General features: G+C 37.9%; 1 protein-coding gene across 1 annotated transcript in view; it reads left to right on the top strand.

Annotated features, from left to right (window-relative positions):
- Positions 1-18586, top strand: part of PKHD1 (PKHD1 ciliary IPT domain containing fibrocystin/polyductin) — a gene marked incomplete at both ends in the record, with an annotated part of 432805 nt that extends 414219 nt beyond the window's left edge. The window contains 3 exons of the mRNA XM_080917462.1: positions 5048-5206; positions 8913-9035; positions 18174-18586. Coding sequence (XP_080773588.1) covers positions 5048-5206; positions 8913-9035; positions 18174-18586 — 695 coding nt within the window. The remainder of the gene's footprint in view (positions 1-5047; positions 5207-8912; positions 9036-18173) is intronic.
- Positions 18587-22917: the final 4331 nt, after the last annotated feature.

Below are 22917 nucleotides of genomic sequence, written 5' to 3'. Positions count from 1 at the left end.
TGTCCAGGCTCTTCTAGCTTTCATAGTCTCTCTTGAGAAATCGGGTGTGAGTCTGATTGGTCTGCCTTTATATGTTACCTGACCTTTTTCCCTTACTGCTTTTAGTATTGTTTCTTTACTTTGGGCACTTGATGTTTTTACTATTATGTGTCGGGAGGTATTTCTTTTCTGGTCCAACCTATTTGGAGTTCTGAAGGCTTCTTTTATGCTCGTGGTCATCTCATTCTTGAGGGTAGGGAAGTTTTCTTCTATGATTTTGTTGAAGATATTTACTGTGCCCCTTAGTTGATACTCTTCTCCCTCTTCTATTTCTATTATCCTTAGTTTCGGTCTTCTCATTGTGTCTTGGATTTCCTGGACATTTTGGGTTAGGAGCTTTTTGTTTTTTGCATCTTCTCTGGCTGTTTTGTCTATGTTTGCAATGTTGTCTTCTGCCCCCGAGATTCTCTCTTCGATCTCTTGTAATCTATTGGAAATGCTTGCTTCTGTGACTCCTGATTTCTTTTTTTGGTGTTCTGACTCTAGGGTTATCTCTTTTAGTGTTTTCTTTATTGTGTCAATCTCTGTTTTAATTTTCCTCTTCCATTCCTTTATTTCTTTGGTTCTGTTTTCCTCTAGTTCTTTTGGATGTCGCCTCCGAGCGGAAACAGAAGTTCTAATTTTCTGTTCCCAATCGCAGTTGCTCAGCCTCTATGAGCCGCCGATCTGGGTGGCAGGTAGGCCAGGATCCGCTCTGCTCCCTGTTTCTTTAATCACTACTGATATCATGATGATCAAAGTATGGAATCCAGGAGAAACACATTTCAAATATTCAGTATACCTGTGTCCAGAACTACAATGCTACAAAGCAGCCTTCATATGTAATGCACATTGGTATTTCATGTTGTGGTGGTTTTCGATACACAGCTTTGGCTTCTGGCAGGTCAAAGGGCATGCACCTGACTAGGAGCTAATTTTGGATCCCTGAATGAAAGACACATACTCACTAGCTTATTTTTTTAACATGCCCCATTAGCTCTGCAGTAGGGCACCTCTAGACCTCCCATGGCCAGCAGGCCCTTTCTTCCAGTACTCCTGGCTTAACATCTTCTAAATCTACTTTTAAATTTGCTGATTTCCCTGTGATAGACTTTTCAGACAAGAGCATAGTATAGCACAGAGAAGACATGACTCAGCAATCCCACCACACACACACACACACACACACACAGGCACACACACACACACACACACACACAGACACACACACACATCATTGACCATTATATTTCACATACATCTTTCTTCTTTATCTATAGCTTTTGGGCTAGGCTCCCTACTAGAACACGAGTCTCTGAGGGACAGAAATTCTGCTTAGAAGACTATATTTGAGCAGTATATTTCCAAGTTATAGAAATGTCTAGCACAAACAAATGTTTTCTTATTATTAATGTTACTTTTAAGATTATATTGTTAAACATGGATTCATTTTTTAAGTGTTTGAAAGCCAGAGTTTCCCCTATCCCCTGTGAACTCCTTTTATATCTCAGTTTCTAGTTGGACCTCTCTGACTTTAACTTCTCAGCCATTGCTGGTGGTGGTGTGGTGGTGTGGTGGTGTGGAGGTGTGGTGGTGTGGTGGTGTGGTGGTGTGGTGGTGTGGTGGTGTGGTGGTGTGGTGGTGTGGTGGTAGAGGTGGACATGGAAGTTTACTGGTGTGTGTGCGTTACATAACTTATAGAGTAGTCTGTATTCCTTGTTACTCACATCACTTCTCTGCTGAGAATCTCCTTTTTATTCCATTCCACTAGAGTCAGAGGATTATGTTTTGCCTAACATTTGATGCCTATCCAAAGTTTCCTGTTTTCCAATATTTCACACATGTGTGGCCCTCTCCTGTTCTTGTTTATGAATGTGCTGGGTCTTTGAACTCTCCTCCAGACCATTTCTTCAGAGTCCTTTTCCTGATCATATTTATTAGTATTATTTTTCTAGAATGTGTTGCATTCTGATTTTTATGAATATTTGTCATATGTATGCAATGATTCATTTATTACCTCTTAATATCTTTAAAAATAGAGAGTTAGCATCATTATTATTAATAAAAATAAGGGCAATGAATTAAAAAGATTAAGAATGTTGTATGACTCTTTGAGAACCTGCTAAAACTCATTCCTCTGTCTCTGGAAAACTGACCTTATGAGGATGCTCACACCAAGCATGTATTTAAAGATAATCTAGCTGAACTCAGCTCAGGCCAAATTACTCCCTTGTAAATTAGAGCAAAAGTATAGGATGTTTTTATAGCAGCTGTGGGAGAGCTAAGCTGAGTTCAGCCCAGAGTCAAGACATGTAACTGTGGCTTCTAAACAAATTGTCACATTCACCAAGGAAACCATAGTACAAAAATACATGATGTGTCTTTGAATAGAGAAAAAAAATAAACCAACTCCATTTCTTATGAGAGATTTGTTTTGAATTAGCTACTTGAAAAATGACCAGCTGTGAGTCATGATCACAAGTAATCATCCTGATTTTTATTTAATATTTAATTTTATTTAATATTTTACTTAATATTTAAAGCAATTGAATATGGTAAGTATAACATAAACTATGTTATGTGATTAATTCTGATAGATAGCCTCTCATGTGACTATCTCCATAATTAACACATTCTTCAGAGACTATGGCCATGTTTTATGTACATGTTATTTATCAAATTTTCTTGTAGCTAAAATGGCCATTTCTGGGTGTTATAACTTAAAATTCATGTATAGATTCTTGTAAACATAAATCAATCTAGATGCAGCTAATTATCATTACTCCAGAAAGTTCCATTCTGCTAGTGTGAAAATCTCTTCCTCTTAGCTACTGTCACACTCCCAGTGTGTTTTCTCTCTCCATAGTTCACTCCTTTCTAGAATGGTATGTAAATGGAATTTACAGTCTACCCCGTGTCCATCAGCATCTGTTAACACATTGCATTTGATTTTAATTTCAGTTATTAGAGGTCACTGACCACCCACCCCTTACCAGTTTTCTCTTTGTGGCTGCAAAGGCAGGCTGTTGACTCTCTAGATCAACCATTTTATTTACTTATTTTTCTCTCAAAGAATACTTGGTCATATTGTGAATTTGGATAGTTAGGAATAGGACTATAATAAAGACTTATATCTAGTTCTTTTAAATAGTCCTAAACAAAGTCTTTTAAAAAAATATTGTTTTTTAATTTGTTTTTACAGTCCATTCAATTATCCCCTTTCTGATCCACCCTCTGACTGTTCCTCCTTCCATACATTTTACCCTGTCTCCAAGAGGATGAACCCATCCCCACCCTTCAGACCTCCCTCAAGTCTCCCTCCTTGGAGCCTCAAGTCTCTTCAGGGTTAGGTGCATCTTCTCTCACTGAAGTTAGACTAGGCAGTCCTCTGCCGTATATGAGTCAGTGGCCTCATATCAGCTGGTGTTTGCTTCCTGGTTGGTGGCTCAGTGTCTGAGAGATCTCAGGAGTCCATATTAGTTGAGAATGCTGGTCTTTTTATAGGGTCACCCTCCTCCTCCTCAGTTTCTTCCAGCTTTTCCTAAATTCAACCACAGAGGTCCCCAGCTTCTGTCCATTGGTTGAGTGTAAGCATCTGTATCTGACTCTTTCAGATGCTTGTTGGGCCTCTCAGAGGGCAGCGATGGTAAGTTTCTCTCTAAGCATAGCATCACCATAGCATCAGTAATAGTGTCAGGCTTTGGAGCCTCCCCTTGAGCTGAATCCCAATTTGGGCCAGTCACTAGACTGTCTTTACCTCAGTCTCTTTTCTATTTTTGTCTCTGCAGTTTTTGTAGACAGGAACAATTCTTGGTCAGAGTTTTTGACTATGGAATGTTAGCCCCATCCCTCCACTTGATGGCCTGTCCTCATATGGGAGCTGGAGTCTAACTTTCCTCTCCCCACTGTTTGGGATTCCATCTAAGGTTCATCCCTCTGAGTCTCAAGAGCCTCTCACATTCCATGCCTCTGGTACATTCTAGAGGATTCCCCTCTTCCTCCTGAGGTTGCATATTTCTATATTTTTACCTGTTTTCATACACAAGAATGGAATAGGAAGCAAACTTATTTTACAAAAAGTGTGGTTTCAGATGATTGTTAGAGATGTTCTTTCTCAGTAAGAAGTCCTCATCTTGCTACACCAAATTCCTTCTCCTTAGCCCAAGCAGCAGTGTCTGTAGCTACTCTCAAGTTTTTCTGAAACAATGTGTCTAACTTTCAGAAGTCTGTTAGCACCATATTGGCAAACCATGTGATCCCAGTGTGACTAATGCGTAAGTACAACAAATGTCAATTTTTAAATCATTCATTTGTTTGGTTATACATAGAACTATCTGATCCAAGATGGATGGATGGCTCAGCCATTAAGACTACTTGCTATTCATTAAGTTGTGTTCCTAGAACTGGTGTTGGGCAATTTACAGTTGCTAGTAATTTCTGGTACAGGAGATCTGGTGCTCAATTTTTGTCTTCTGCTAGCATCCCTGAACAAGTGCTCACAGACAGAAATACACATACACACACACAATGTACATGCATGCACACATGCACACACACACACACACACACACACACACACACACAAACACACCCACTAAGTGCTATCTGCACTTTGGAGTGGAGTTTGTTATCCTGTAGGCTGTAAGCAGGCTTTCATAATTTACTATTAATTTTTCTTTGTGAACACTTTTGCCTCCAATGACTACTTGTCTGGGTGAATAGTTCCACATATTCTTGAGTAAAGATCATATTTTCTCATAAGTAGGCCATGAGAGAGGATATGATGGAGAAAGTTAGTCTGAATATCAAATGAAGGATTTAGAAGGTTTTCTCCTCTTGATGGACAAAGCTGAAATGAAAAGTTTTGACTTGTTATTGTCATCCTACACTTTTTCCAGAACATAAAAATTGAATTTATTATTGCTTAATTTGCTTAGTAACTTCAAAGAAATATTTTTCACATGCTTGCTCTGGGATAGATATCAATATCTTCATGTACTATTCAAACTTGGTTTTCCTTCCCAAACAGGTACTAATTTTACAGCCCGATCCAAGCCCTTTGCTGTCTTGCCTGTGGCCAGAAATGAGAGATCAACTATCATCCTGGCCTTGACCCTGTGCTCAGTAGGATCATGGGTGGCTCTGAGCTGTCTCATTTGCTGCTGGTTCAAGAAAAGCAAAACAAGAAGTAGGTGGCTTTGAGGAGGATGTTGATGAAAATGTCTGAAGTAATCATGTATAGTAAATATATTCATGATCTTCATGTCTTCAAAGAATGGTATGACTGTTTGCAATCTATACAACTCCATTAAATCCACCATTTCAATAAATACAATAAAGGCAGGTCTTAGTAATGGTTATACTGTTGTGAATAGACACCATGACCAAAGCATCTTCTATAAGGACAACATTCAATTGGGGCTGGCTTACAGGTTCAGAGGTTCAGTCTATTATCATCAAGGCAGAAGCATGGCAGCATCCAGGCAGGCATGATAGAGGAGGAGCTGAGAGTTCTATATCATTATCTGAGGACTACTAGCAGAATACTGGCTCTCAGGCAGCTATCACAAAGGTATAAAAGCCCACACCCACAAGGCCACACCTACTCCAACAAGGCCACACCTCCCAACACTGCCACTCCCTGGGTCTGGCGTATACATAACATCATAGCAGGTATTACTTAATCTTTATTAACAAACATATTAATAAGATTATTAACAAAAATAATAAATGATCACATTAATGGCATACTGGTATTGGCCAGGTTCTAAGTGCATTAGACAGATAGGTTTATTTATTCCTTAAACAACTTAACAGTGGTGAGGCAGTGTTTATTATTCTACAGTGCATGTGATCCCCCAGTAAGGGACTACTGTCCAAACAGCATTGGAAATCCATGCAGTTTGTCTTCACAGCCTACTCTTAGATATGGTAGGTCCCATCTATCATCCTACTTCCCACCCACCTGAGGTGGAGAAAGGATGAACAGATGTTCAGGATTATACTTGGTAATATCCTTGAGAGTTTGTTCTGGGTACTTCACCATGAGACACAAAGGAAGTAAAACACACATACAAATTTTATGGAGGGAGAAAAGCAAGGCCAGGTAGTTTTCCTTAGCAGTGAGACATTCCAGATGATCCTGTACCTCCTTGATCCTGTCCCCACACGCAGAATTTCATGTCTATGGACAATAACTTGCACCCCGAAGGGTAGTCTCTCACAGGGCTTCTTACTCTTTTCCTTTAGTTTTGGAGATGAAATGAGAATAAAAGGTGCAGATATGTAATTTAAATATCTTCTCCTTATACCCAGCCCCCACACAACAACCTTTTGAGTATACTAAAGAACTACCTGTAGTAGAAGGAATCAGCTTGAAACTACAGCTGTAAGCAGTAACTACCAAAAAGATGCCACAATGATCCAATGGATAAGATTCAAATACAGGAACTACATACAATAGATGGGGCCTTGCCTAACTACTAGAATGTTCATTATGTTTGGACTTGAAAGGGCTATTTGAGAAGATAGCCCTAATTGATAAACACTGCATCTGAACAGCATTCAGCATGGAGATCTTGTTTCTCTCCCCATTTATGGTAACCAGGGATAGATAAGCTATTAGTAAAATATTTCTCTCTCTCTCTCTTCTCTCTCTCTCTCTCTCTCTCTCTCTCTCTCTCTCTCTCTCTCTCTCTCTCTCTCTCTCTCTCTCTCTCTCTATGTATGTGTGTGTGTATATATATATATATATATATATTCGTTCTGTCCTGAAGGGGTTCTAAACTGTATTGCCTATAACGTGTTGAACTTCATTTTCTATACTGTTTACATATTTAAATCTGAAATTCTGTCTACATTCTGTTTGTATGTATCTACAGTCTGTGTGTACATATGGATATGCGATTATGTTTGTGTATACATATATTATATATAATTATATATGTGTGTGTATGTTTGTGCCTGTGTTTGTCTATATGTGTTTCTATGTGTATGTGTCTTTTTTATGTGTGTGTGTATCTGTGTTTGTACATGTAGGTTTGTTTATGTATGTCTGTATAAATGTGCTGTGTGTGTATATTTGTGTATGCTACTTTCTAAGTCCTAAGTAGATTATCAAAATCTTTTACCTCCTATAATCCTCTGGATTGAATCATATACCTCTCACTCTTAATTACTACCTAATTCTGTTAGCAATTCTCAGGTCACACACTAAACCTTGGAAATCTCTTGTCTTTTGGATGTGCCCTCAGTTCTAGAAGTAGGTTCTTCCTGCAGTTATCAACATGTAAGTCGTTAATCTTGGTCCCTTTCTGTTCTTTAAAGACATCAGTATCCATGGATTCATTTATCAGATTTTTCAATGGCATATCTGAATTTGAATCCATTGTTAATCAGTGTGTACATTGGTGAGGACACTCCTTAGAGGCCTGTGATTGATGTGCTGATGCATAGGATGGCACTGTTAGGAGAGTGGATCCTTATGGTTTACCCAACTATATGATAGTAAAATACAACTTTGACATTTGCAATGTTCAGTCTTGAGGGCCATGTAATCCATTTTTTAAGTATCAAAAAAGTTAGGATCCCATGGTAATGACATTAACTGAAATACCCCACAAAGGGGGAAGGAGAGCAGGTCCAGACCATATCCAGAGGTTAAGCATGGCCCAGGGTGAGGGATGGGACCACCCACCCATCTCCAAAGTATTAACTTAGAATTGCTCCTGTCTCAAGGAAATACAGAGACAAAGAGTAGAGCAGAGACTGAAGTAAAGGTCATCTAGAGACTGCCCCACTTGGGGATTCATCCCACATGCAGACCAAACCCAGACACTATTGTTGATGCCAAGAAGTGCTTGCTGACACGAGCCTGATACAGCTGTCTTCCAAGAGGCCCTTCCAGGTCCTGACCATTACAGATATGAATGCTAGAAGCCAAACATTGGTTTGATCATAGGAACCCCAGTGGAGGAGTCAGGGGAAGGAGTTAAAGAGCTGAGGGGGCTTTATCTGGCACCAATGAGAGGGAAAGCTCTTGGTCCTGTAATGGAAGGCTTGATACCCCAGTGTAGAGGAACACTAGGTCTGTGAGACAGGTGGGTACAGGAGCCCCCTCATAGAAGAAGGGTAAGTGTGGATGGGATAGGAGGTTTTCAGAGGCGAAACCAGAAAAGGGGATAACATTTGAAATGTAAATAAATAAAACATCCAATTTTAAAACAAGAGATATTAATTAATTACATTTCCATGTTAAGTTAGCTTAAAATTTCTTCAATGAATGTATGACTTTGTGTTGGGTTGTATCCGTAACTATCCTTAACTATATGTGGTCGCATGCTCTCTGTAAATTTCTGGAAGATTTCTTTGAATCTATTATTTACTTCTAATTAACAGCTTAGTAGCTTTTATTGTACTAGCTGGTCTTTTCCAACAGAAATATAACATAAGCAATACTGTACGACACACAATGAGTTTATTAATTTTCTAATTGGTCTCCATCCTAAATATCCAAAATATTATTTTAATGTATAGTGAATATAAAATAAGTGGAAAATTCACTTTTACCAAATCAGGTTTATTTTCTACTTACCATACATTTTAACTAAAACTAGTTGTATCTCAAGTTTTCAAAATCAATAGGTAACTGCTAATGTATCATACAATACAAATTTATATCAAACACTTAGTGATCGGTGTGTGAGCATTTTTAATGCCATTTCCTAATCTAGACATACTATACGCATTTTGTTGAATATAAATCACAATCATGATTGAAGGAGAGATGAATAACAGAAATGCCTTCACATTTAGGTGCTTTTTGCAATTAAAAAAAATGATAAAACAAGAGGGAAAAAGGCACTTGTTTTTTTTTTTTTTTTTCATTAATTCAGAAATAAAACCAGAAGACATATCTGAATCCCAGACTAAGGAACAAAAGAAAAATACCCATATGCCTTCCAAACCCCAAGGACTACAAGTAAGGACAACAAAAGAAGACACTTTTATGGGAGAAGGTAAGGGTTAAGCAGCTAAAACCTTTGTGGAGTAAGAGTGGATCCTTCTCCCCTGATGTCAAGTTAGGAAGTGATTTAATTCCAGCTCCATCTTTGTTTTTGTTTGTTTGTTTGGGATTTTTTTCGATATTTTTTCTTAATTAAATAATGCCCTAAAGCAGGAAGACACGAGTCTATCTGATTCCCTAAACTAGTAGCCAGTTATTTGAACTGGCATTTATATATCTTTTCTTAGAAAAAGATTATTGGTTTCACTTTGGAGTTTGTTTAACAGAGACAAGGGCAAAAGCCAGAGGATAGGCATATAATCTTTTTCTTAACTGTTGCAAAGCTGCCAATTTGGCACCATTACTGAGTTTGGAAAAGCAGAGGGTGTAGTTGCCAAAAACCCGCTGTGCAAATTAGATTTTAGTGTAGAACCCTCAAGATCTGAGTCAGAATTGCTCAACCCTGCCTTGTTGTTCCCTGGGACTATTAGCAGCATGTTTCATTTGTGGTTCGCTCCTGCTTCTTTCACAGTTACTATCACTAGAATTGATATAAAGCAAGAAATCTAAGGCTTTGCCTCAAATGAGTGTCTGGCTTTTAGCCTACCTAAGAATGTCTGTTAGGGATGCAGTGACCAGAGCACACAAGCTTGTCAAGCATGGATAGTGTGTATAAAAAAATAGTCACATAATTCCCATGACTCTGAAACATTTTAAAATACATGTTCTAAATGGAAAAACAATTCTAGTTTTCTTAATTGTTAAGTAGCATCTTTTCTAGTACAAAAGGAGTAATGGTTTTAGTGGTTCTGAGTTCAGGTTTAACAGCAATCTGTCTATTGAAAACGATAGTTGAGTGATATTTTCAGTTGTGTGCAGTGCAAGTGAATGCATTTGTGTGTTCTTGTGTGTGTGTGTTTGATCATATGTGTGCCTACAAATATACATAGTAGCTTGTTTGACTGTGCCATTTCCCATAGAAGAAATACCATTTTTACTTTTCCAAAATTACTCAGCCATATAGCACAGTCCTTTAAAATATACTAAATAATAATAAAAATGAGGATAATGGTGATGGTCAAGAGAATGATGATGATAATGGTACGGGCAGGAGTGAAGTGAGGACATGCCAGTATGAAAAATAGAATGAGAAAAGCAAAACAAGAACTCTTTGGAGATTCCATATCAAGCCATTTGGATTGTGGGGACTTACCTACCTTTGAAAGAGGAAAGCTTCCTGTCTTCCATTGCATGCCAATTCAGGGTTATTTGAAATTGCCTTCTGACTCCAGCAGCTCATTTTTAGCTACATTCTTCAGCAACTGGCTGGGGGAAACTGTGCTTGCACCTAACCTAGCATAGTTATCTACACGGTTCCCAGTCTCCTTGCTTAAGTTAATGTTATTAAATGCTCCACAATGACTGTGTTTTATGGGGTAGTTTATTAATAAATTATCAGGAACGAGACAAGAAATTGGACTTCTGGGGATCAGTTTAGACTGGAGAGATGGGAACATCAAAGGGGCCATTTTATTAGGACATCCATGTTAAAAATAAATGTGCTATCTGAGCTCTCCCGGAGGATCATGCTAGATTTGTTTCCTTATCTTCCAAGCTTTGTCGGGATCTTAAAAACATCATTTCCAAAAGGGTCTAATTATTAAAATGCTTTAAATAAGTTTGGTTTTGTTCCACTGTTTACATGACATTTTAGTGTTCTATTTCCGTCTGTGTTTTCAAACTTTTGGCATTTACTACTAACAGAGTTGTCTTTCCTGCTCACCAGCATCTTCCTTCCCTGTGGATTCCCTCAGAGATGGAGATGATTTGGAAAGATGGGCTGAGTCTTACTCCTAAATTTAGATGCTAAGTTCATTATGTCATGGATGTAAGAGTGGAGGAAAGGAGGGAAGTGTGGAGAAAGGGACCCTTAGAACTCACAGTCGCCAAGGGTTTGGACATGCTGACGCCATCTTTCCAGTTCTTATATAATGCTTCTCTTCTATGCCTCAGATTTAACAAATCCTCCTTGTCAGATGGGGAACAGGAGGATATGAGAGTCGCGGCCATGGAACCATGGAGTCAGACAGACTGGGCTTACTTCTGAATGCCTCCTTTGACAGACTTTCTATCCTCCAGTTTCACAAACAACTGCCCCATGCCTCTTAGTTTCCAAATCGGTAAAATTGGCATAATAACACTACTCACAGTTAGGGTTGTTACACAAATTGTGTATCAATTAAGAGAATTAATATCAGCCAAGGTCACAGGGAAAATCATAGCATATAATGAATTAACCATGCGCTAAGTATTGTTGGACTTTCATATGACTCGCTATGTGACATTCAGTCAATTTGGGATAGCCTAACTCCTTGTTAGTTTGCTAGTGTACTCTTTCAATTGAGGCACTAGATACTAAGCATTTATTCTTCATACAGTTTTCCCTAGTCTTTCTGAAAGGAGATGACCTCCTCCCAGTTTGTTCCAGGACACACCCAGACACCAAATTCTCAGCAAATGGAGATTGATTACCCTGATGGGGGAACCAAGAGCAAGGGGATGGGGTAGGGTGGAGCTGGGGTGGGCTGCCTCTGAATCAGGCAAAGGCACACAGCAAGCAGTAGCTGTTTTTGTTTGTTTGTTTGTTTTTGCAGAAGTAGATTTTAAGGAGAAAAGGGGAAGTCCGTGTAAGGGTGAGTTGCTAAGCCCTGATTGGCAGGTTAGCCAGTGTAGCCAAACAATGAATTTTGATTACTGGATCTTGGTGCTTTATCTCCAGAATGAGCCAGAGGTCAAATAAGGGAATAGAATGTGGGGTCTAACTTTTAGAATCAAGTCTCACAGTTTAGCAGGAGCAAGGAAAGGGGAAGGAGTAAGACCTATCTGCAAAGCTTGAGCCTGCTAGAGAATCTTTTACTGCTATATTTAAATAAAAAAGGGAATGCTTTTTTTTTAACTGATCCTTGTCTTTTTTTAATTAAACAACTTTATTTTAAATACAAAGATAAATGTACAGATTTTAAAAGCGTTTTTGAATGAAACTATATTGATATTTTTTTTCAGTACTTGATTTTTTTAAAGGTTTGATAGTATGCATTGAAAACTTACTGGTTAAAATGAGCATAAAGTACATATAAAACAAAACATAACATGGAAATAGTCGAAATTTTCTTGGTGTGTAAAGATTAAACATAATGATTTTTAAATACCAAGGATTGCCACAAGGCTGCAATTTTAGCTCTTGAATTATTAATGATTTAAGTTCTAGGTGTACCACACTCTGAGAGGGTGCTATACACTTAAATTTTTTTCTAAGAAGAACTGAGGCTTCCATACTTTGGCCTTCCTTCTTTTTGAGTTTCATATGGTCTGTGAGTTGTTTCTGGGTGTTCAGAGCTTGCTGGGGCTAGTATCCAATTATCAGTGACTGCTCATCATGTCTGTATTTTTGCGACTGGGTTACCTCACTCAGGATGATATTCTCTAGTTTAATCCATTTGCCTAGGAATTTTATAAGGTCATTGTTTCTAATAGCTGAGTAGTACACCATTGTGTAAATGTACTGCAATTTCTGTATCCATTCATTGAATGAAGGACATCTGGGTTCTTTCCAGGTTCTGAATGCTTTTCTTATTAGATTAAGAAACATTGAGTATGGACTGCAAAGTAGTGGCTATGGCCTTGAGAACTTCTTAAAGAAGCCTCCATTCATTTGTTTATTCACTTTGCAGGCTGATCACAGCCTCCCTTTCCTTCTCTCTTCCACTCTCACTCTTACACCCAGTTTCCCCTACTCCTTCCTCCTGTTCTCCTTAGAGAAGAGGAGGACCCCCATTGGTACCCAGACACCCTACGTGCATTCCCTCCCACTGAGGGAGAGGTAGCCAGACAAGGCAGCCCAGCTATGGGAAAGGGATCCAAAGGCCCACAAAACAGAGTCAGAGATGGCCCGGTTGCAGTCATTAGGGGACCCACATGAAGAATGAGCTGTATATCTGCTACATATGAGCAGGGGCCATAGGTTTAGACATTCAAACTCTTTGGTTGGTGGTTTAGTCTCAGTTACACTGCCCCTAACATGGGCCCAGGTTAGCTAACTCTGTAGGTATTCTTGAACTCTTTGTGCATGTGATAGTTTCTTTCCCAAGGACAGTACCTCTCTGTCATAGCAATTTTGTCCCCTCTATTTGGCAACTGACTTACCAATGGTCTTGCATAGAAGAGTATGAGTTGAAAATTAAAAAGGAGAATCACTCGGTCATCATTCTCTCACTGATAGAATTCCAGGGACAATTATTTACATTTGCTTTGAAGAATATTTGCAGTGCATGAAGAAAATAATTTCTGACCAGAACCTGATAAGGGTAGATCACTGCTGGCAGTGTAGAGACCAAGGATACTGGAATATTACCTGATGCCTGGTGTCAAGCCCACAACAAAAATTACTTGGTTTCAAATGGCAAACAACTCAAGAATTAGAAACCTGACCACAAGCTTCTTCTTATCATTGCTTCACTTGGGTGAGAACCTAGGAGAATGAATGATTAGTCAAGTTTAGTGTTTCCCTCTGTATAATATTGAATATTAATTTACTGTATCATTGCATCCTATTGTGTAGGTTTAAGAAGATGTTATCAGCTTTCCCACCTTATGTCAAATTCTAATATTTGAAAACTGGATTTTCGAAACAATTAGAGAATCATGTCAGCCAATGAAGAATAAAGAAATCACCACAGACAAATATCCAGTTAACAACTTTAGATATGTAACTGGATGCTAAAGGGTAAAAGAGCATTATTTTGAAAGACTGGGTTAGCCTGTCTAGGTCCTCCTGAATTATTTTATACTGTATCAAATCTCATTTGTTAGGGACTTGGTTGTCCATTTTGCAGAAACTCTGGCTCACAACAATGCCAGGGAAGAAGTCTTAAATTGCTATCAAATCTCAGAACACCCCAGAAACAACTCACAGACCATATGACACCACAGAATGTAATTAGATATAAATGAAAATTTAAAAGACACCAATGAAAATTATTTGTAAATGATACTAGCATTTATAGCTGACCCCTTTCCTTGTAAAGTTACCCTGGCTTAGGAATTTCATTCTAGCAACACGAAATGAACCAACACAATAAACACATAGAATGCAGTTAGGTGGTGTCTGAAAGTGGTATAAATATGTGGTCAGATTGAAGAATATTATGGAAAAATATGGTGAATCAATTAAAAACTATATTTTGCCAAGCAGTTTAAAGAAGCACTGAATATGGTAGGGGATGGTCATATGTTTATGATATATGTTTCGTGATTACAAAGACCTATTAACTTATTTTTATGTAATTTCAATCACTTTATGCAATGTAGTATAAGATGATTATAAAAAAATGTATGATTCCTCGTAATGTACTAACCAGTGAGACAGAGCCAATCTTCTAACATAAATTAAGTAAGTCAATGCCATGGCTGTGGGAATGTTAGGATCTAGCAGAGAGGTAACATTTATGTTACCACTCTTCAATTTCTGTGGTGATATATATTATTATTTATTAATATATATGGCTATAATAATGAAAAATGACTATCAATCTATTATATTTTCAGTAATATAGGTTAAGAAAAATCTATGGTAAAAGTAAAAGCAAAATAGAGCTGTAGAGAATGTGAGTGGTAAAGAGGAATAGAAAAAAAAATATAGTACCATATGTGCATGAAAATGCACATAGCAAAAACACATTACTCTGTATGTTAACATAAAAACATTCATAAGGAAAACAGTCTTCACATGAAATTAGTCAATTTGACTGCGTAGGATATTTATCTAGATTTGTATTTAAAAAAATAAAAATAAAACAAGAAATTAAATATTACAAACATGACTTAGTTGAATAAATTGACCAAACACAACTAGAAGTAAAATATTTCCAAACCAATGAAGTGCAAGGTGCCAGGGACAGTATGTAAGAGACTAAATAAATGTCTTCTCTGTCTTATTTTCTCTAAATTGCTCTACTTTCTGAAAAACGGTGTATTGCTTATTACAAAAATCACCAACTCCACACAAAGGATTAGAGAATCTAATTGGAACACAGCAACAGTGTTTACTAACTGTACACATTCTCTAACACATGGGCAGGATTCCCAGTTATTATGGCAAGCAATAGAGTACATTCCTTCTCCTAACTGACCTGCACTTCAGTCTGCATGAGTCTCATAGAAAGTAACTGTACTGAGAACTTCTGTGGTTCAACACTAAGCACCATATATAAAATCAGGTTAAGAAAAAAATAGGAATATTTCAGATGAGGGTTGGGAACCAGAAAGCACACTTCTTGTGCTGTTAAAGAAAGAAAGAAAAAAGTTCACTGGGCAGGGGCAAATAAAAATAAAAAAAGAAAGGGAAAAAGGAAGAGAGAGAGATGGAGGGAGGGAGGGAAGGAGGGAGAGAGGAGGGAAAGGGAGAGAGAAAGGAAGGGAGAAAGAAAAGAAAAGAAAAGAAAAGAAAAGAAATAAACAAAGAAAACTGGAGAAAAACACTAAGAAATTGTATAATACACAGGCACAGCATATGCATGCTGTTTTAGAATGTTCTCAAAGTCGAAAGAGACCAAGGAGCCGGAGATGTTACAGTTTACATGCACTCATAAGGTCCTCAACACAATGAGTCCTTATTTGAGGAGAATAGGAGTATGTCTTGCCCATATTTTATAATGCTCTCCCCGAAGCTTTATCACATCTGATAACGACTATCAAGCAGCATGGTTGGTTCCTTGGAACTCATGTTCCCATTTTAGTGGAGACCCATCAACAAGAATGATAAGGGCAGGAAGCATGTTAATTCATATGTTTTGATACTCACTATTCTTCCTTCCCTAAAACCCAAGCATTCGGCTCAATGCCTTAGGACACATATCTGATATAAATTCATTTTTTTATCTAATTTGTCTGAGATCTAAGCTTCCTGTGGAGGTCTAAGATCAAAGGAGCTGATTCTTTCTGATGTTGGCAGTGACACATAATGTGTGCTGACTTAGTTCTGTCTATAATCTCACAGTGGGAGGTGGCCAGTCTCCCTGGGCACCTTTACACTGGGAACTTTCATTTTAGCTGGGGAGTCTGTCAGGTGTGTTGCTGATTGGAGTTGCCATGTAAATAATTCATGGAAGATTTAAAAAATTGTTTAGGGGTCAGCAAACGAAGCGAGGCTCGCATTTGTCTTTTATGAAAAGATGCAGACTTGAAAAATAAAAGGACAGGGATATCTCCAACAAAGGTCTCTCAAAACCAGGATGAGAGCATCTTTAATGGGTTCAGAAAAAGTGGCTTGAAGTGTTTAATTCCTCAGGTCTTTAGTTGTATTGGTTTTATCTAAGGATTAAAATTTAAAACTCGTTTATCTTTTCAAGTCTGCTTCTATGTGATCATTCAGTATTTGTGTTCCTGGTTCTTTGCTGTTGCTGAAAAACCATCTCTTCCTCCTGGTGAGAAAAGTAGTTATGGAGCTGATACCAAGTCCAGTAACGGCTTTGTAAGAGGGCATGGTAAATGTGCAAAATTGATCACAGGAAATAGGTCTGTCCATGAAGGCATTCAAAACCCTGTGAGGAAGAAAGGGCCAACACACAAGTGAAGGTGGTCAGTCATGGCAGCTGCATATGTCAAGTGAATCGCCCCAGTCAGTGTGCATGGAGATATAAATCCATGTATTTGAGTGTTCAAGAAACATTTGTGCAAGGAGTTGCAGACCCTATAGGAGAATTAGCATAACCAGGAAGTTCCTAGAGCTCTCAGTAAGAGAATCATTCCAGTTAGGTGACCATGGCAGATAAATAACAAGCAATGAGGGTCTGGAAAGGGATGGGAGAGATATGAAGAACATGTGTGTCTCAGATATTAATCCATGCACTGTGGACATGACATGAGCAGTAAGATTTCTTCTCATTTTTCCACTGTGAATAAAAAGCACCATTTGTATTTTCAGAGTTGTGATCTCCTTCATACGTCTTCACATCCTTTTGCAATCTGCTGTTATAATGAACTGAGGTTGAAACTGGTACTTTGTGCCCTGTTTCTTATGATAAAGCAAAGATGTGCTGACTGTCTTCTATAGAAACAAAGGCAGCTCTCAGTGAATTGGAACTGTGTAATATACCAGCTAATAAGTTGCCGTGTCCAATGTGTAACCAAAGAGTAATGGGTTGAAGGGGAGATGCAAGATGAAGGGACATAGTAAATGTAGAGGATGGTATTACTGTCTGCTTCTCAAGAATGTGGACAGGTATCTCACTTCTGTATATAGTAAGGCACATGAAAGGCATCACCCGCATATGTTGGCATTGCTATATGCATTGGATAATAGTGTAGAGAATGGAAGGTGACCATCACACAGACAGCTTCCAGAAGAAGAGAGTGGGTGCACACCATGACTTCTTTCACTATTGCCCTTGTTTCTGAAGTCTCATTGCTTGTTCTAAGCTTTACACAGTACTGGTGTGGCCTTGGCTTCAACAACTCTGTAGAGACAAATACTTGAATTATTCCAGAAGGTCTCTTCCTGCTTTATTCGTGGTCTTAGAAAGTTGCTTAACTCATCTCTTGACTCTGTTACATCTAAAGCAGTCATGACACTTCATACATCAAAAAGTTGTTTTAAGAGTGAAACTACATGTAGAATTACTATAGAACATGTGTTGATGTTCATAATTGCGATATGTGCTAATTAAGATTATTAAAGCAATTTTTGGGGAAAATGCTAGTTTTCAAAAATTCAACTTTCTGAATAAACATGTTGATTGGCTTGATATCTGGCCTTGGCTATGATATATATTTCAAATTTGACCTACATTTACAACTAAAAATAATTGTTAACTTAATAATAACATCATAAGAGTGGCTTTTTTTCTTCTTCTGGAAATGATATAAAGGCATCTTGGTTACATGGTTAATATTAATTACAAGTTGAGTAGGAAAAATAATACTTTTAAAAGAAAATATTTCTAAATTTATTTGGAAGTTTGCTGAATAGATGCCATTCAATATTTTATTCTTTGACGATGCTGTCATGGTGGCCAAATATAGAATTCGAATATAGAATGTAGTAATCAACTGGCTGAAAACAAAGTCCCTTCTTCTTTTCTGTGTCTTTTTATAGACGTGAGAATGAAGGTCATGCAGGGAATGCAGAGCCAGTTTCCCCAACACTCAATGAATGGAGTGTCCAAAAGGAAACTTAGCCGCCATGCTGCCCGAGAGGAAAGAACAGCTACACCTGCCCCGAAGATTCCCAGAACCACCGGTGTCTCCGGATCTCTTGCTCAGCAGCTGACCCTGCAGGAACCTGGGAACTGGCAGGAGGCCCAACAGCAGTTGCTCAAATACCAGCTGGCTGGCCATGATCAGCTGCTCCTCTTATGCACAGACCTCAGGCAAGAGAGGCAGCAGGGTCAGAAGCCTAGCCCGCTGAACAAAGGGAGTGGCTGCATGGGCCTGTCTCAAGAGAAGGCCACTTGCGTTCCCACTGAGACCTTCTGCCTCCACACAGCTCCACCAGAAACTATCCAGTAGCAGCTGTGGGCATGGAGCACTGTGGGTGTTTGTGTGAAAAGAAGAAAATGTTCAAGGTGATTTCTACATGGTTAGTGGAGGATGAGAGATCTGAACAACAAAGGAAGAATGTGGACTCTGAATGTTTTGAGTTTTATATGGAAGACATTCAGGCAAACACTTATACACTGAGATTGTGTCCAGGGTCATGTCTCTTGTACCTCTCATTAATCTTACTCGATTCCAGAAAATAATAGGCTCTCAAACACTTGCTGCTGTTTTCTGGAGTTCAAACTGATTTCAATGCAGCCAACTTAATACCTGTTCTATATATACTGAATGTCACTAATAAAAACTGTAATTAAAGTTCTCTCACAACCAACACTCAGGATGCTTCAGGCTTGTCTCATGGAAGATCTGAGGTAGCTCTAGTTAGCAGATGTATCTGCTGTGCTGTAGAAATAGGAGAAATCTTTCACCAAAGCTTACCCTCCACTTAGAGTTAACTTAAGAGAAGTTACTTGTATATTTCATTTCAGTCATTGGGAGCTTTCTGCCTTGCAAACATTATTGTTTACACCTTATGGGTATTTGTACATGAAAGATGATGGTCACATAGGCTTTGTTGGGATTTCAGTTAAGAAAAAGATGTCAAAATACTAAATTTAGGCAATCTTTATACACAATAGTTAAATTTTACACTGTAGTTGTTTGTATGAAAAGAGGAAATATTCAAAATAATTTCTACATGGTAAATGGGGTAGAAGACATCTGATCTTGGACAATGAAGGGAGAATGTAGATTCTCACTATTTTGATTCATTAGTTCTAACATTCATTTTAGTTGGGTCAAACTTAGAACAAGAAAATTTTCCTGGAAGATTAAACATAATCTAATGGTAAAGTGAACTAATGGCTCTCTTATTTATCAGATAAGTGATTCTTGTTTCCCAGTAAAAGAAAGTATAAGGGCTGCCCAGGAGACTAGAAAAGAAATGTTAGGTGTGGTCCTTTGAAGCTGTGTTAAGGGAGTAGCCTTCAGTCATTGCATTGCCTGCTGTATTTCTTCGCATTACATCTGCACTCAGGTAACTGCATTCAACACTTTTAATTTCTGCCCAGACTTTTACTGAACTCTATTCCATGTACCTACTGGGAATTTTCTGTCAGTTGTTTCGTAGCCACTGTGAAGTCAGTGCAAAGCTCAACCTTGTTTCAGCTCATTATATTCCTCTCCTCATTCAATGAATGACATCATATCATAACAGAAATCCTGACCCTTTTTTGTATGCCAACCTTCTCATTCAACTCTCAAGACTCATTTATTCACAATTCTCCACTCTAACTCTAATCTCCTCATCCATACCCCATGCAGTGCAGGATCATCTTTGCGTGAGATAAGTTTTGAGCTGGTCCTCTTTTTTACTGCTTAAAAAGAAAAGGATGGATGAGTGGGATAAATATTGGGAGCACAAAAAGACACTAAGTTCATTTATGGCTTAAAACAAGCCTGTTAAAGACAGCTCACTGTGGGCCAGCCCTGCACAGCACCATTGGTAAAGGTAAATATTTCTAAGGTACTCCTATTAACCAAATAAGCAATGGGATAAATATCTTTTTTCATGTGTGATTTCAAAGAACCTATTTTTGTTGCTCATTTCCAATGCTCTCTATATGATATGCTCTTCCTCCCAAGAGATTACTGTACTAAGGCTCTGAGGATTTAAAAATATTTGAGAACAGGTTTTAAGAGATGCTCATCACAGAAAGCTGATAAATATGAGAGGTGATACAGATGTCATTTAGTTTTACTCAGCTGTTTCACAGTAGATGTCTATTTGAAAACATTTTGTACTCGGTAAATATATGCATTTGTTAGTCTGTCAAATACATGAGAACATTCATAAATAGTTTCGCATAGTAAAATACAAAGGGAAGCCAGTGTATTTGTCCCATTGTTCTTGCTTTTTGCATCATGTTCAGTGAGGTTCAGCCTTCAAACAATGTCACTCCTAGAGAAGAGACTAAGCAAATTGAATCAGGTAGTTACCATAGACCTTGGAGCTATCATCCTGAGTGATGTAACCAACTCACAAAAGAGCACTTGTGGTATGTACTCACCTATAAGCAGATACTAACGCCCCACCCACACACAAAAACTCAGAATACCCAAGAAACCATCCATAGAACTTATGCAGCTCAAAAAGAAGGAAGACAAGAATGTGGATTACTCAGTCCTTCTTAGAAGGGGGAACAAAGCAGGGGAGGAAATACAAGGTCAAATAGAGGAGCAGGGATTGAAGAAAATATCTACAGAGACTGCCTCAGCTGGAGAACCACCACATATGCAGCCACCAAACCCAAGCACTATTGCTGTTGCCAAGAAGTGTTTACTGGCAGGAATGAGGTATGGTTGTCTCTTCAGAGGGTCTCCCAGAATCATATAGATATGGATGGGGATGCTTGCAGCTAACCATCAAACTGAACACGGGTACCCCAATGAATTAGAGAAAGTACTGAAAGAGCTGAAAGTTTTGCAACCTCATGGGAAAAACTACATCATCAACCAGCCAAGGCACTGAGGTGGAGAGGGTGATTGGGAGAGGGAGCACCTACATGGAAGCAAGTTGAGGGGGAGGAGGAAGGGGAGTGGGGGGAAGGGTATAACATTTGAAATGTAAATAAAGAGAATATCCAATAAAATTGAAAAAAAAAAAACCTGCCCATGTCACCACCAGTAAAACTGCTCAAAACAAAAATGCCTTGAGCTCTCTCAGGTTTTATCTCTTCCAAAAGCTTACTCAGTTGAATGACTTCTACCCATCTAAGAGCAGAGTACCAAACATATAAAATTGCTGTACGTTAAAATTAACATTAAGTACATTCAAAACCAAAAAGGGGGAAAAGAGGAGAAACGTAAAACACACTCAGTTGTTACTCAACTAATTTTTTAAAAATTATTTATGTCTGTGACAGTACATTGATTCCAATACTTAAAAATTGGACATTTATTCAATCATTCTCTTCTCAAATTTAAAATTGTTTTGGTATCACATTTACAAAAGCAATAAGAAGAAGAAATGCAAATCAAGTGTAGAGCAATTTACTAGAATCTTCATTACAGCACTGTGACAAATTACAGACATATATAAGAGAGGAAGGTTCTAGACTCCAGCTTTTTAAAATATTTTTTAATTTCTTTTATGAAATCAAGTGAGGCATAAGGATTCCCTTGACCTGGTAAGTTTTAAATAAATTACTAAAATCAATTGGGAATCTCTTCGGTGAAAAATTAAAATAAAGAGTAGAGTCTCTCTGGCATGGTAGTTTCTCATTATAAGAAAATTCTTTAATATATTAGGACCTTTTAAACTTGATTGAAATCCAAAGAGTTGATTGTGTCTGTGTCATCTCTTTTTGAGTCTGAAAATCATTTTATCATATCACTCTTTCTTTTATTTCAAAATAGTACAGATAGCAGGAGAACAGAGTCGATTTGATCGTAGAAAATGTGTGAGAATGCATTCTACCACCCATTCTGTAGAAGAAAAGGAGGGAGATGTCAATCCTCTGTTAGGGTTAAAGGCAAATTCCAAAATTTAAAGGTCATAATAAATCCTTCATGTAAAATGGAGTCCAATAGAAAAATAAACCTATTCAATTTATGTAATATCAATATGTTAAAAAAATCAAACTGAACACTGTCTACTATGTTTCTCCCAATAAAATGCAAGTACAAAAATGTGTTCGTCCACATGAAGGAGACAAAGGGAGGTATGAGACTTTTTAAGTTAACTGTGGATCCAAGAAATTTCTATACTATTTAGGTATGCCTGCCAGATAACTTGACTCTTTGTCTTAGGTTAGTAGCACAGTGTGATATTTTCTGTATTTAAATCCATGGGGACTTAATTCTAAGCCAATAAATACTATATGCTGTAGCATTGAGATGGAGAACTTACTGTGTTATCAGCTCCCCATATTTAGACTCTCAAGTTAGATATATAGCATGCTATGTACTCTAGTTTGTAAATAAAGAGGATGGCTTGAGAAATTAAATGTAGAATTTTTCTTAATATCAGGTAAATAAACAATCTTGAGTGTTTTCCTCGAGTCTTGAATACTCTAAAGGTATCCATTTGAGATTATAGATTGAGTAACAGTACCAACTCCTATTCCTAACAGTAGTTTTATTCTATTCTTAATGATGTAGCAGCTTTAATTATCACCTCTTTCTAAAGTTCTCAATCTCTTTCTATTATACTAGTTGTCTCAATAATAATCCAATATGGTTAAAACATTGATACCCTAAAGGACAAATAGAAATGAAAAAAAAAAAAAAAAACAAGGATA

Source organism: Micromys minutus, assembly GCF_963924665.1.
Source record: "Micromys minutus genome assembly, chromosome: 5".
NCBI lineage: Eukaryota > Metazoa > Chordata > Mammalia > Rodentia > Muridae > Micromys > Micromys minutus.
Note: the sequence above shows the minus strand (reverse complement) of the source record. Positions and strands in the feature narration are given on the sequence as shown.